This window comes from Urocampus carinirostris, chromosome 13 (assembly GCF_059441175.1).
Source record: "Urocampus carinirostris isolate Australia breed hairy pipefish chromosome 13, RoL_Ucar_1.0, whole genome shotgun sequence".
NCBI classification, from domain to species: Eukaryota; Metazoa; Chordata; class Actinopteri; order Syngnathiformes; family Syngnathidae; genus Urocampus; species Urocampus carinirostris.
Window position 1 is genome coordinate 36501495 of NC_142361.1, and position 15636 is coordinate 36517130.

General features: G+C 39.6%; 1 protein-coding gene across 1 annotated transcript; it reads left to right on the forward strand.

The window, feature by feature from the left end:
• The first annotated feature begins 460 nt into the window (after positions 1 to 460).
• On the forward strand, positions 461 to 14427 carry gpr137ba (G protein-coupled receptor 137Ba). The gene is made up of 7 exons (XM_088351547.1): positions 461 to 894; positions 981 to 1030; positions 1113 to 1335; positions 4767 to 4913; positions 6745 to 6873; positions 6948 to 7069; positions 9259 to 14427. Exons 1-7 carry the CDS (start codon positions 538 to 540, stop codon positions 9371 to 9373), a joined length of 1143 nt encoding a protein of 380 aa, XP_088207673.1. The 5' UTR covers positions 461 to 537; the 3' UTR covers positions 9374 to 14427.
• Positions 14428 to 15636: the final 1209 nt, after the last annotated feature.

Genomic DNA, 15636 nt, shown 5'->3' on the forward strand with positions numbered 1-15636 from the left:
GTTATCGCGGTTAATGGGGGGTAGAAGACAAAATAAACTAAATATGAATAAAATGACTCAATTTTGTGCAGGCTCGGGGAGTAACGAAACACATGGAACGGTAAAAATGATGTTGGCAAGCTGTTTGGATTTATTTTCATTTTGTTTCTGTCGCATTTTATGTTAGTTTCGCCGGAGATCAAAGCCAGGAGAGAAAGCTTACCACGTGTTGTGAGTCATCATTTGATTCATATTTAGTTTATTTTGTATTTTATTAGCATATTTGGTATTGGAGTTATCCAAAAGTAATTAAAAGTAATCCAGTTAAAGTAACCCTAGCCAACCCTGTATATAAATCATAAACTGTTCGTATTCGGTGGGAAGGCCTCCCACCACAGGGTTAAAGGTACAACCGGCGTGCGTCATGTGACGCGCGTAATGACGTCACCACCAAGGGGGCGTGTCCGCTTCTGAAGCGCTCCGGTGCGGCTTCCTCCATCCCCTTTCGCCCATCATGCGGGAATCGAACCCGGTTCCTCCATCTATTTGAGGCTGACGATGGGGGCTCCCCCGCAGGAGTCGTTCCCGCTGCCCACCCTGACGCCGGCCGTTCCCCCCTACGTGACGGTGGGCCTGACGGCGGTCTACAGCGCCGCTTACTCGCTTCTCTTCGTCTTCATCTACGCGCAATTGTGGCTTGTTCTGCGCTACCGGCACAAGCGCTTCAGCTACCAGACCGTCTTCCTCTTTCTGTGCCTGCTGTGGTCGGCCCTCCGCACGCTGCTTTTCTCTTTTTATTTCAATAACTTTGTGGCGGCCAACACGTTGGGACCCTTCGCCTTCTGGTTGCTCTACTGCTTCCCGGTCTGCTTGCAGTTCTTCACCCTCAGTCTCATGAACCTCTACGTGGCGCAGGTGAGTTGCTGGTGGATGCAAAAAGGTTTTTCCAAAACAGAAATATATAAAAAGGGAGCCTATCTGAAGCAATTGCTGCATTTCAGGTGGTGTTCAAGGCCAAGTCCAAATATGCACCAGAACTTCTGAGGTACAGGTAGGAGAAAAAAACTGAATTTTCTCAAACTGTTCTTAAAAAAAATGTCCTGATTTGGCCGTTTTCTTTCCCCCTCCGTCAGACTTCCTCTGTACCTGGTCTTCCTTCTGATGAGCGTTGTGTTTCTCTCGGTGAATTTGGTGTGCGCGGTTCTGGTGCGAAACTCGTGGGCCGAGGCCCGAATTTTGGTCCTGGTGCGGGTGGCCGTCAACGACAGTCTTTTCATCCTCTGCGCCGTCTCGCTCGCCGTTTGTCTCTACAAGATCGCCAAAATGTCCCTGGCCAACATCTACTTGGAATCCAAGGTGAAAACCAAAAAAGGATTTTATGACTATAAAGGAATCGGTATCGGATACTGTAAAGGAACAGAACAAGGATAATAACTAGGATCTTAGATTTAAAAGTCCGTAATGATACACCCCTGATACATAAATCCGAAGCACTAAGTAGATTTCAAAGAACAAAACCTGAAATAAAAATACGCAGGAAATGTTGAAACACTATCTAGCTCTAACTGAACAAAACATGAAACAAATATAATATAAAAAATATAACATAATATGTTGGATTACTAACGAGCTCGCATTGAATAAAATATAAAAGAAAGTCAATACGATATGGTGGAAAACCGATTGGTTATAAGTGAACAAAACATGAAAGGGGATCCCATAAACGGAGACAAAAAAACATTTAAAAAAGGGATTTTATGACTAAAAAGGAATCGGTATCGGATACTGTAAAGGAACAGAACAAGGATAATAACTAGGATCTTAGATTTAAAAGTCCGTAATGATACACCCCTGATACATAAATCCGAAGCACTAAGTAGATTTCAAAGAACAAAACCTGAAATAAAAATACGCAGGAAATGTTGAAACACTATCTAGCTCTAACTGAACAAAACATGAAACAAATATAATATAAAAAATATAACATAATATGTTGGATTACTAACGAGCTCGCATTGAATAAAATATAAAAGAAAGTCAATACGATATGGTGGAAAACCGATTGGTTATAAGTGAACAAAACATGAAAGGGGATCCCATAAACGGAGACAAAAAAACATTTAAAAAAGGGATTTTATGACTAAAAAGGAATCGGTATCGGATACTGTAAAGGAACAGAACAAGGATAATAACTAGGATCTTAGATTTAAAAGTCCGTAATGATACACCCCTGATACATAAATCCGAAGCACTAAGTAGATTTCAAAGAACAAAACCTGAAATAAAAAATACGCAGGAAATGTTGAAACACTAACTAGCTCTAACTGAACAAAACATGAAACATATATAATAGAAAAAATATGGTATAATAGGTTGGATTACCAACAAGCTCGCATTGAATAAAATATGAAAGAACGACAATATGATATGGTGGAAAACCTATTGTTTCTAACTGAACAAAACATGAAAAGGACCCCATAAACAGAGACAAAAAAAAAACGTTTTAAAAAAAGGATTTTATGACTATAAAGGAATCGGTATCGGATACTGTAAAGGAACAGAACAAGGATAATAGCTAGGATCTTAGATTTAAAAGTCCGTAATGATACATCCCTAATACATAAATCCGAAGCACTAAGTAGATTTCAAAGAACAAAACCTGAAATGAAAAGTACGCAGGAAATGTTGAAACACTAACTAGCGCTAACTGAACAAAACATGAAACAAATATAATATAAAAAATATAATATGTTGGATTACTAACGAGCTCGCATTGAATAAGATATGAAAGAAAGACAATATGATATGGTGGAAAACCGATTGGTTCTAACTGAACAAAACATGAAAGGGGACAACATAGAATGTGACGGAATACCAACTGGTTTTAACTGAATAAATCAAAAGAGTTAGAGGATGCAGGGAATATACCCATGCTTGGTTAGAACTACTAAATAATTTGCCTACGAGTCATACCTAATTGGTATAATGGCGGCGCCCTCTGTTGGCTGCGGCTGCATCGGCTCGCTACAACGGGTCAGGTGTATCGACATTTCGTTCTGTGTACATTGTTACAAAGAATGACAATACAAAGGAAATTATTATTATTATTATTATTACACTTACCAACTCTTACAGAACAATACACGGAAGAAAGCGTACACAAACAACATTGCTACACTGTAAAGACCAATAACGACAATGCTATGACGACAAGGCGCGCTAACTAGTTGAAACTGAAAAAACATGAAAGGAAACAAAAAAATTACATGTAGAACCACGAACTAGTGTTAACTGAACAAAACATGAAATAGAGAAGACAAAAGACTAGCTTGCACTGAACAAAACCTATTTTGGGATACAAACTTAATTTACCTGAAAAGAAAATCATGAAACCAAGAATAGACAGGGTAGCTCTCGCATTGGGATAGAGGAACAACATAATACTCACACACCAACTAACTATAATAACAAAACATGAAAGAAAACAAACAAAACAAAAATTCTAAACTCTACATAACATAGACATGACGGTGAGACCATGACATACAATGCAGAAACACTAACTAGCCCTAACAAATCACCAAAGTGGATATGTTGGAACACTAACTAGCGCTAACTGAACAAAACATGAAATAGAGAAGACAAAAGACTAGCTTGCACTGAACAAAATCTATTTTGGGATACAAACTTAATTTACCTAAAAAGAAAATCATGAAACCAAGAATAGACAGGGTAGCTCTCGCATTGGGATAGAAGAACAACATAATACTCACACACCAACTAACTATAATAACAAAACATGAAAGAAAACAAAAAAAAACATTTCTTAACTCTACATAACATAGACATGACGATGAGACCATGACATACAATGCAGAAACACTAATTAGCCCTAACAAATCACCAAAGTGGACAACACAGGATATGTAGAACCACGAACTAGTGTTAACTGAACAAAACATGAAATAGAGAAGAAAAAAGACTAGCTTGCACTGAACAAAATCTATTTTGGGATACAAACTTAATTTACCTGAAAAGAAAATCATGAAACCAAGACTAGACAGGGTAGCTCTCGCATTGGAATAGAAGAACAACATAATACTCACACAACAACTAGCTATAATAACAAAACATGAAAGAGGGAAAAAAAAATTCCAAACCCTACATAACATAGACATGACGATGAGACCATGACATACCATGCAGAAACACTAACTAGCCCTAACAAATCACCAAAGTGGACAACACAGGATATGTTGGAACACGAACTAGTGTTAACTGAACAAAACATGAAATAGAGAAGACAAAAGACTAGCTTGCACTGAACAAAATCTATTTTGGGATACAAACTTAATTTACCTGAAAAGAAAATCATGAAACCAAGAATAGACAGGGTAGCTCTTGCATTAGGATAGAAGAACAACATGATACTCACACACCAACTAGCTATAATAACAAAACATGAAAGAAAGAAAAAAACCTTTTCCAAACCCTACATAACATAGACATGACGATGAGACCATGACATACCATGCAGAAACACTAACTAACCCTAACAAATCACGAAAGTGGATATGTTGGAACACTAACTAGCGCTAACTGAACAAAACATGAAAATAAGATGAGACATTCCCTAACACGTTGATAAAACAGTAACGGGACCATGACGTGGAGACTACAAAATAGAAATCCCACATAAAGCACCAAAGCACGGAACGCGACCAAACAAAATGTAGAGAACGCGACCGTGCAGAAAGTAAAGAACATGAAAGTTTATGTCGGTGCAGGGTACGTCGGTGTGCCAGGTGAGCGCGATCGGAGCGGTGGTGATCCTGCTCTACACGTCCAGGGCTTGCTACAACCTGCTGGTCCTGGCACTGGCCAATAAGAACATCGACTCCTTCGATTACGATTGGTACAACGTTTCCGATCAGGTAGGACAAAAAAATAGTATTTGATTTTTGAAGGTGTGGTGGTACCATGAGTGATGTATGACTCGGAGGGGTGGGCTTTGAAAGTAAGCGATTGTAATAGGTTAAATGAGATGTTTGCCTGGTGTCAAACAGGCGGCCAGCGGGCCAGATCAGGCCCGCTAAGGGATTGAATCCGGCCCGCGAGACAACACTCAAAGAAGCGCAAGAGAAAAACGAGCTGCTGGTTGAAATATGTCAACTTGGTGTTGCGAAAGCCAGGTGCCTCGAACAAAGACACTGTACTTGTATTTCTTTTTCTCTCTCTCTCTCTCTCTCTCTCTCTCTCTCTCTCTCTCCCTCTCTCCGTCTCTTTCTTTTTCTCTCTCTGTGTCTTTTTAACTTCTTTTGCTCTAACTTCCTTTTTTCCCTTTTCTCTCTTTTGTCTTTCTCTCTTCCTACTTTTTGTGCTTTCTTTTCTCTTTTCTCTCCTTCTGTCTTTCTATTTCTTTCTTCCTCTCGCTTTCTTTTCCCCCTCTCCTGCGACTTTTTATCTTTTGTTTCTCACACTCTCTCCCTCTTTCTCTTTCTTTGTCCCGCCCTCTCTCTTCTTTTACCTCCCTCTTTCTCTTATTTCTTTATCTCTGTTTTTCTTTCTCTCTATTCTACTCGTCTGGCCCCCGACAGAATGTTTGTTCTATCGTGTGGCCCCCGAGTTAAAATGAGTTCGTCAAAACTCCTCTCTCGATCTTCCCCCTCGATCTTCTGAAGTTCTTCTCTCGACCCACGTCTCTCCGCCAGCTGGTGTGCCGGCTCCTCCCATGGGCGTGCCAGGAAAGCCCCCTCGCCTCGATGTCTGGACCCCATCATATCAGCCCTTGTCCCAGTTCCCGTTGTTTCTGTAAACATCATTCTTCACAAAGTTGCATTGACCTCGCCCCACAGCTCAGCCAGTGAATATCTTTTGCATTTAAATGTAATTTGTATTTGATCGTACAAAATCCTTTATAATGTATAAAATGTCAAATGTATAAAATCCTTTAATCCTTTATAGTCAAATGTATAAAATCCTTCACCGTAAATAAAAGACTTGTGTCAGATACGTCGCGCGTTTTGGTCCTGATCCTCTATCTCTCTCTCTTTCACTCTCTCTGTCTCTTTTTCTCTTTTTTTGATCCTTTTTGTCTCTTTCTCTATGTCTTTTTACCTTCTTTGCTCTCTTCGCTTTTTCCTTTACTCTCTTTCTCTCTCTCTTGCTTGCTTTCCCCTTCTGTCTTTCCTCTTTCTTTCTTTTTCACCTTCTCTCTCCTCTCCTCTTTTTCTCTTTGGATTTCATTATTTCTCTTTCTCTCCCCCTCTCTCACCATTTCTGTTTGTATCTCTTGTTTCTCACTCTCTCTATCTCTCTCTCTCTTTCACTCTCTGTCTCTTTTTCTCATTCTTTGTTCCTTTTTGTCTCTTTCTCTACGTCTTTTTACCTTCTTTGCTCTCTTCATTTTTTCCTTTACTCTCTCTCTCTCTCTCTCTCTCTCTCTTGCTTTCCCCTTCTGTCTTTCCCCTTTCTCTCTTTCTCACCTTCTCTCTTCTCTCCTCTATTTCTCTTTGGATTTCATTCTTTCTCTTTCTTTCCCCCTCTCTCTGTCTCTCTCTTTCTCACAGCTAGGACGCTGTGTTGTTCTTGACAATAGTACAAAGTATATATGGTTAAATCGACCGATAACTGAAAAAAAAACAGAATGTATTGGGAAGAAAAGTGAAAGTTCTTTTGTTTTAGGATGATTTGGATCTAGAAAATATTGTTTCTGACAACCGCTAGACAAAATCGAGTCATTTTTCCATATATTTTATCTTGCAGGCCGACTTACAGTCGACTCTGGGCGACACGGGCTACGTGGTTTTCGGGGTCATCCTCTTCGTGTGGGAGCTTCTGCCCACTTCGCTGGTCGTGTTTTTCTTCAGGGTCCGCCAGCCCAACCTGGACCGGGTGAGTTCCAACGACCGGTTTAAAAAAAAAAAGAAGAAGAAAGAAACTAAAACGGGTTCTGAATGGTTTTGCAGACCGGGTCGGGCCTCCCCGGCCACGTTTTCTCCTCCCGAGCGTATTTTTTCGATAATCCTCGCCGCTACGACAGCGACGATAACTTGGCCTGGAGCGTCATGCCGCAGAACATCCAAGCCAGGTATGAATCCTTTCCAAGTCAAGTCCCATTTTTTCACATTTATTCATATAGCCTTTAATCACAAAAAGGTCTCAAAGGACTGCACAGGATGGTAATCCCCCTTCCAGGATTGACCCGGGTGAATTACAATTAGCATTACTGTACACCACATGTGTCAAACGGGCGGCCCGCGGGCCAGATCAGGCCCGCTACGGGATTGAATCCGGCCCGCCAAATAACAATCAGAGAAGCGCAAGAGAAAAACAAGCTGCAGGTTGAAATATGTCCACTTGATGTTGCCAAAGCCAGGTTCCTCTCACAAAGACACTGTACTTGTATTTCTCTCTCTGTCTCTCTCTCTCTGTCTCTCTCTGTCTCTGTCTCTCTCTCACCCCTTTTCTCCCACTCTCTGTTCTTTCACTCCCCGGTTCTCCCTTTTTCTCTTCCATTGTTTGCTGCTTTTTGTCTCTTTCTCTCTCTGTCTTTTTAACTTCATTTGCTCTAACTTTTTTCTTCCTTTTCTCTCTTTTCTCTTTCTCTTTTCCTACCCTTTGCGCTTTCTTTTCTCTTTTCTCTCCTCCTGTCTTTCTATTTCTCTTTGGATTTCTTTCTTCCTCTACCCTTCTTTTCCCCCTCTCTCACGACTTTTTATCTTTTGTTTCTCACGCTCTCTCCCTCCCTCTTTTCTTTCTTTGTCTTGCCCTCTCTCCTTTTCCCTCCCTCTTTCTCTTATTTCTTTCTCTCTCTTGAATCTACTAGTCCGGCCCCCGACAGAACGTTTGTTCTATCGAGTGGCCCCCGAGGTAAAATGAGTTTGACACCCCTTGCTATACACAGAATAGTAAACACTAGGTAAGACGTTGAAGATGTCCGGGAAGTGCAGGACAGAAATGACGCCCCCAGCCTGTAAACTAGTCCAGAAAGTCTATGACGGTCTCTGCCAGCTGGTCCATGCAGGCGTTCACATGCTTCAGGTCAAACGCTTGTCCGCTGACTCAACCCAAATCGTCCTTCTCCTTCGTAGCACCACCAGGCAGGAAGTCGGAAAAAGACAGGACAATACAGAATATGAGGTGGGCATCGATCATAAGCTTTGGAACAGAAGTTTGTTTTAAGCCTCGATTTAAAAACTTCCGTTGAGGTTGCAGATCTTATCTCCAGAGGCAGGGCGTTCCATAACACCGGGGCCGGGATGGAGAACGCTCTCCGTGCAGGAACATAAGAGGATATCAAATCAGAGAGATAAGAGGGTGCAAGTCCATGCAAACATTTATATGTTAATAAGAGAACCTTAAAGTCACATCTTAAGTGGACTGGGAGCCAGTGCAAGTTGGCCAATACAGGAGTAACATGCTCAAACTTTTTGGTCTTAGTCCAAAGTCTAGCTGCCGCATTCTGAACCAGCTGCAAACTTTGAATGCTAGACCTCGGGAGACCAGAAAGCAATACATGACAGTAATCGAGCCGAGAAGTAATAAACGCATGAACTAAAACCTCTGCGGTAGAAAGCTATTCTAGTCATATTTTTCACGTGTAATGGAAACGACAGATTAGGATTAAATATAACACCTAGATTTTTGACCGAGTCACAATGGGTGATGTTACATTGGTCTAGGTTCAGGGTAGTGTTTGAAAACAACTCACGACAGTGAGCTGGACCAAGGTGTTTTTGCTTCTCCCTTTAGCATCGCTTCAAGTCTCGGGGACCCGTAGCTAAACATATTGCAGTTTTTACACGAGACATTGGGGGAAAAAAAATACAAAATATAAAAATAGCTTTAACAAGATTATTCCTGCTAACTCCCTCTTAGCATTGATTTTAGCATTAGCGTTAGCTCTGATGGGCATGTTATTGATGTATAGTGGGGAAAATGTAGCTTAGGGCTGAAAAACCATCGTACATCATAATTTGAAAATATCATATAGTGAGTAAAATGCCATAACGTGGGGCTGAAAAAACGTCCTAATGCATGTGGTAACGTTTTATATTATTATGATGCGGAAAATGCCTTAACGAGAGGCTCAAAAACATCTTATTCCACACCTTAAAGTGAAAACATCATAAGGCGGGTTGCCATATCCTGTGGGTCTACTCTTATTAAGTTACATATTCCTTACATGCAAATGACTCACCCGTGACTCCATTTCCCATAATTCCCACCTCCGGTAACAGGAAGTCATGTTTGTTTTTACATCTGTTTCTACTCCAGCCTGGTTGCCGATAGTTACGAGTGGGGTAGCCGTAGCAACAGCATCAGCACCTGCGTCGGGGGGGACGAGATTTATCGACTGCCGCCTCCTCCGGAAGAACTCGCCCACTACTGATACCGACTCCCTTTTACAGACTCCATTTTATTTCTTTTTTGCACAATGTTATTATCCATTTAAGCCACAGGTGTCAAACAGGCGGCACGCGGGCCAAATCAGGCCCGCTGAGGGATTGAATCCGGCCCACGAGACAACACTCAGAAAGCGCAAGAGAAAAACGAGCTGCAGGTTGAAATATGTCAACTTGATGTTGCCAAAGCCAGGTGCCTCGGACAAAGAGACTGTACTTGCATTTTGTTTTTTTTTCTCTCTCTCTTTTCCACCCCTTTGCTCCCACTCTCTGTCTCTTTCTCTCTCTGTGTCTCTCTTTTTCTCTTCCTTTGTTGCTCTTTGTCTCTTTCTCTCTCTGTGTCTTTTTAACTTGTTTAGCTCTAACTTCCTTTTTTCCTTTTCTCTTTCTCTCTTCGCGCTTTCGTTTCTCTTTTCTTTCCTTCTGTCTTTCAATTTCTCTTTGATTTCTTTCTTCCTCTCCCTTTCTTTTCCCCCTCTCTCACGACGTTTTATCTCTTTTGTTTCTCACGCTCTCTGCCTCTCTCTCTTTTTCTTTTTTTGTCCCCCCCTCTCTCCTTTTCCATCCCTCTTTCTCATATTCCTTTATCTCTCTTTTTTTTTCTCTTTAATATACCAGACCGGCCCCCGACAGAATGTTGGTTCTATCGTGTGGCCCCCGAGTTCAAATGAGTTTGACACCCCTGATTTAAGCACATTGGACTCCATTTCTTCTGGACAACAAACAGCGTCACTATGGAGCACATTTAAGAGGATTTGCACATTTGATGTACAAAAAGGGCACAAAAGTATTGCTCTTTTCAATAATCTTCCTATATGGTTAGTCGATTTTGTGATTATGCACTATATCCTAATGTACTGTATCTGTATTTATTTTGATACATTTTGTTCAAATAACCATGGAAGTTTAAATACAGTGTTTGTTCATGGCCAAATCAAGCACTTTTTAAGGACTTTCAAAGCCAATTTTCCAGTTTTTCCAGTACCGTTAGAAGAAGAAATCCAGTGCCCATCAAAAGAACAAGAACCTAAACCTTAGTTTCAAACCCTATCTCTAAAATTGCTTTAAAACCCTGACTTGTAGCCCCAAACCCTCCTAACCCTACACTTAACTCGAGCTGTAACTCTGGTACTAACCCTGTTTTAAACCATTACCCTAGCTCTAAATTTATTTTGGAACCCTACATTTAGCTTAGAACCCTAATAATATAGAGCTCAAACTCCTGTTCCAAGCCCTAAACCAACACTTAACCCTAGCTTTAACCCCATTTCCAACCGTAACCCATGCTCTCAACCCATTGTGGAACACCACTTTCAGTTTAGAATCTAAGTATAGGGCTCAAACACTAGTTCCAAGCCCTAAACCCACACTGAACCCTAGCTGTTACCTGAGCCCTAACCCTCTCTCCAACCGTAACCCATGCTCTCAACCCGTTGAGGAACACCACATTCAGTTTAGAACCCTAATAATATAGAGCTTAAACCCTAGTTCCAAGCCCTAAACCCACACTGAACCCTAGCTGTTACCCGAGCCCTAACCCTCTCTCCAACCGTAACCTATGCTCTCAACCCATTGTGGAACACCACATTCAGTTTAGAACCTAAACACGGAGCTAAAAGCCTAGTTCCTAGCTCTAAATTTATTTTGGAACCCTACATTTAGCTTAGAACTCTAATATAGAGCTCAAACTCCTGTTCCAAGCCCTAAACCAACACTTAACCCTAGCTTTAACCCTATTTCCAACCGTAACCCATGCTCTCAACCCATTGTGGAACACCACTTTCAGTTTAGAATCTAAGTATAGGGCTCAAACACTAGTTCCAAGCCCTAAACCCACACTGAACCCTAGCTGTTACCTGAGCCCTAACCCTCTCTCCAACCGTAACCCATGCTCTCAACCCGTTGAGGAACACCACATTCAGTTTAGAACCCTAATAATATAGAGCTTAAACCCTAGTTCCAAGCCCTAAACCCACACTGAACCCTAGCTGTTACCCGAGCCCTAACCCTCTCTCCAACCGTAACCTATGCTCTCAACCCATTGTGGAACACCACATTCAGTTTAGAACCTAAACACGGAGCTAAAAGCCTAGTTCCTAGCTCTAAATTTATTTTGGAACCCTACATTTAGCTTAGAACCCTAATAATATAGAGCTCAAACTCTAGTTCCAAGCCCTAAAACAACACTTAACCCTAGCCCTAACCCTATTTCCAACCGTAACCCATACTCTCAATTTTGTAACACCACATTCAGTTTAGAAACTAAATATGGAGCTCAAACCCTAATTCCTAACCCTAAACCTAACCCTGTTCTAAGTGAAACCCTAGCACCAACCTCGTTTCAGAACTCTAAATTCAGTTTAGTACACTAATAAGGAGCCTAAACCTTAGTTTCTAACCCTAGTTCCAATCCTATTTTGGAACCATAGACTAAGTTTAAAACGATTATTCGGAGCCCAAACCCTAGCTACTAAAACTAGCCCTACAACTAACTCTAGCTGTAACTCTGGCCCCTTAGTCTTAGGGCTAACGCTAGCTACAACTCTGCCCCAACCGTTACCCTAGCTCCAAACATATTTTCGAACCCTATATTTAGCTTATAACCCCAATATAGAGCTCAAACCTTAGTCCCTAACTCTAGACCTACACCTAAATCTAAATCTAGCTCTAAACCTAGCCCCGACACTATTTCAGAACCCTAAATTAAGCTTAATATACTAATAATGAGCCTAAACCTTAGTTTCAAACCCTAGCCCAATCCTATTTTGGAACCATAGAATACAATTAAACCGTTTATTTGAAGCCCAAACCCTAGCTACTAAAACTAGCCCTACAACTAACTCTAGCTGTAACTCTGGCCCTCACCAAACTCTCGTCCCTAACCCTAAACCCACACCTAACCCGAGCTGTTACCCTAGCCCTAACCCTGTTTCAAACCATAACCCTAGCTCTAAATTTATTTTGGAACCCTACATTCAGTTTAGAATCTAAATATGGAGCCCAAACCCTGGTTCCTAACCCTAGACCTAAATCTAGCTCCAACCCTAGCCCCGACACTATTTCAAAACCCTAATTTCAGTTTAGTATACTAAAAAGGAGCCTAAACCTTAGTTTCAAACCCTAGCCCCAATCCTATTTTGGAACCATAGTATAAGTTTAAAACGCTGATTTGAAGCCCAAACCCTAGCTATTAACCCTAGCCCTACAACTAACTCTAGCTGTAACTCTGACCCCAACAGTAACCCTAGCTCCAAACATATTTTGAACCCTATATTAAGTTTAGAACCCTAATATACAGCTAAAACTCTCGTTCCTAACCCTAAACCCACACCTAACCCGAACTGTTACCCTAGCCCAAACCCCGTTTCAAACCATAACCCTAGCCCTAAATTTATTTTGGAACCCTACATTAAGTTTAGAATCTAAATATGGAGCCCAAACCCTGGTTCCTAGACCTACACCTAAATCTAGCTGTAACCCAACCCCTAACCCTGTTTCAAACTGTAAACCTAAATCTAAACCCATTATGGAACTCCACATTCAGCTGGGACCCCAATATAGAGCTTGAACCCTAGTTTCCAACCCTAAACCTACACCTTAATCTAGCTCTCCCCTAGCCCGACCCTATTTCAGAACTCTAATACTCTTAAAAAGGAGCCTAAACCTTAGCTTCAAACCCCAATCCTATTTTGAAACCATAAAATAGATTTAAAACCCTAATTTTAAACACCTCACTTAGAAAACCTTGACCACAATCTCAAGCATCTACAAGCGCTTCACCTAAAATTCATGCGCTTACAAACACAATATCTACATTTTCAAGGATTTCAAGCACCCGTACGAACCCTGTGTATAACAAACTGTGTAATGAAGTAGAATTGTATTTATTTTTTGACAACATTTTGTATTTTTGTGCTAAATGGACACAAACGATAAAAAAACTGCGTACTATTTGTGCATGGAATAATGTACAGGTGAATGTCAATAAATTTAGAAATTTTAAATTGAATTTCTTTCAGGTTTTGGAGGGAAAAAAATTCCAATTCAGTACATAAAATAACACATTTTGACCTCGTTTATAATCATTTATTAATTTTGTGTACCAGTCTTTTATCATTTTTTAAAGGGGCAGTGTGTCATATGTATTGTCTACTTGTGGTACATAAAAACCTAAATCAGATTTAAAAAAAACACTGATTTGAATCTCATCTCATCTCATTAGCTACACCGCTTATCCTCAGTAGGGTCGCGGGGGTGCTGGAGCCCATCCCAACAATCATCGGGCAGTGGGCAGGGGACACCCTGAACTGGTTGCCGACCAATCGCAGGGCACACGGGGACAGACAACTCGCTCGCCCATTCACACCTAGGGACAATTTGGACCGGCCAATTCACATTACATGAACTATCATACCATCTTGCTGCTACGCTGTGCTCTGTGGAACTGGCTCATCGTCATCCACCAAGGTTGATGTGACAACTGTCCTTGTTTTGTTGACAAATACTTTTAGTCATAATATTTCTACATTTAGCCTTTATGTTATGTAAATAAGCGCTGATAAAAAAATACGAATATTATTGTCTAGTTGATAAATATTTTTTCTGATTTCAAGTTTTATTTCCACATTTTCCATAATATCTGAGTCAACCGAGCCTTCTTTCATCTCTAGCCAGCATGTCTGATTTCATACAGACGGCATTGGATCAAATTATCCATTTTTTTAATTCTCTTTCCATCTTATGTGCAATTATAAAAAGAAAGTCAAATTTGAAATAAATGCGAAGGAAAAAAACTAATAATTTTGCTGATTTTAAGTATTATTACTGCATTACTTCAATGTTTGGTGACGTTATAAAAAGAAACTAAATCCATAATAGCTGGCTACAATTTTTCAGTACTTGTTCTTTTGAAAAATGTGTTGTTAGGAAAATCTAAAATCCTTCAATGTTAACTTCAAATATTACAAGGTTTCCTCCATGTTATGTGCAGTTATAAACAGAAATAAAGAAAATAAGATACAAATGTGCTGAAAAAAAATGACTAATATCGTCTTGTTTGGTTGACAAATTTTGCTGATTTTATATATTATTCCCACATTTTCTTCAATGTTAGTTGAGGTTATAAAAAGAGAGACAAAATCCGTAATATCTGGCTACATTTATCTCAATGTTATGTGCAGTTATAAACAGAAAGAAAGTAAATTTGATAAAAATGCATTGAAAATTTGACCAATATCGTCTTCTTCAGTTGACAAATTTTTCTGATTTTATATATTCTTCCTACATTTCTTCAATGTTTGGTGAGGTTATAAAAAGAAACAAAATCCTTAATAGCTGGCTACAATGTTTCAGTACTTGTTCTGTTGAAAAATATGGTAACTTCAAATATTTCTAGATTTTTCTCCATGTTATGTGCAGTTATAAAAAGAAAGAAAGTAAATTTGATAAAAATGCATTGATAAAATGACTAATATCGTCTTCTTCAGATGACAAATTTTGCTGATTTTATATATATTCTTCCTACATTTACTTCAATGTTTGGTGAGGTTATAAAAAGAAACAAAATCCATAATAGCTGGCTACAATTTCTCAGTACTTGTTCTGTTGAAAAATATGTTAACTTCAAATATTACAAGGTTTCCCTCCATGTTATGTGCAGTTATAAACAGCAAGAAAGTATATAGGTTACAAATGCGCTGAAAAAAATGACTAATATCGTCTTCAGTTGACAAATTTTGCTGATTTTATATATTCTTCCTACATTTACTTCAATGTTTGGTGAGGTTATAAAAAGAAACAAAATCCTTAATAGCTGGCTACAATGTTTCAGTACTTGTTCTGTTGAAAAATATGGTAACTTCAAATATTTCTAGATTTTTCTCCATGTTATGTGCAGTTATAAAAAGAAAGTAAATTTGATAAAAATGCATTGAAAAAATGACTAATATCGTCTTCTTCGGTTGACAAATTTTGCTGATTTTATATATTCTTCCTACATTTACTTCAATGTTTGGTAAGGTTATAAAAAGAAACAAAATCCATAGTAGCTGGCTACAATTTTTCAGTACTTGTTTTGTTGAAAAATATGATAACTTCAAATAATTCTAGATTTTCCTCCATGTTATGTGCAGTTATCCACAGAAAGTAAATAGGATACAAATGTGCTGAAAAAAATGACTAATGTCGTCTTGTTTGGTTGACAAATTTTCTTCAATGTTAAGTGAGGTTATAAAAAGAGACAAAATCCATA

Coding starts and splice junctions, on each gene's coding strand:
- gpr137ba (XM_088351547.1), top strand. CDS start 538: ATGGGGGCTCCCCCGCAGGAGTCGTTCCCGCTGCCCACCCTGACGCCG. Junction 1,031..1,112: donor CCAGAACTTCTGAGGTACAG/GTAGGAGAAAAA, acceptor CCCCTCCGTCAG/ACTTCCTCTGTACCTGGTCT. Junction 7,070..9,258: donor CCGCAGAACATCCAAGCCAG/GTATGAATCCTT, acceptor TTTCTACTCCAG/CCTGGTTGCCGATAGTTACG.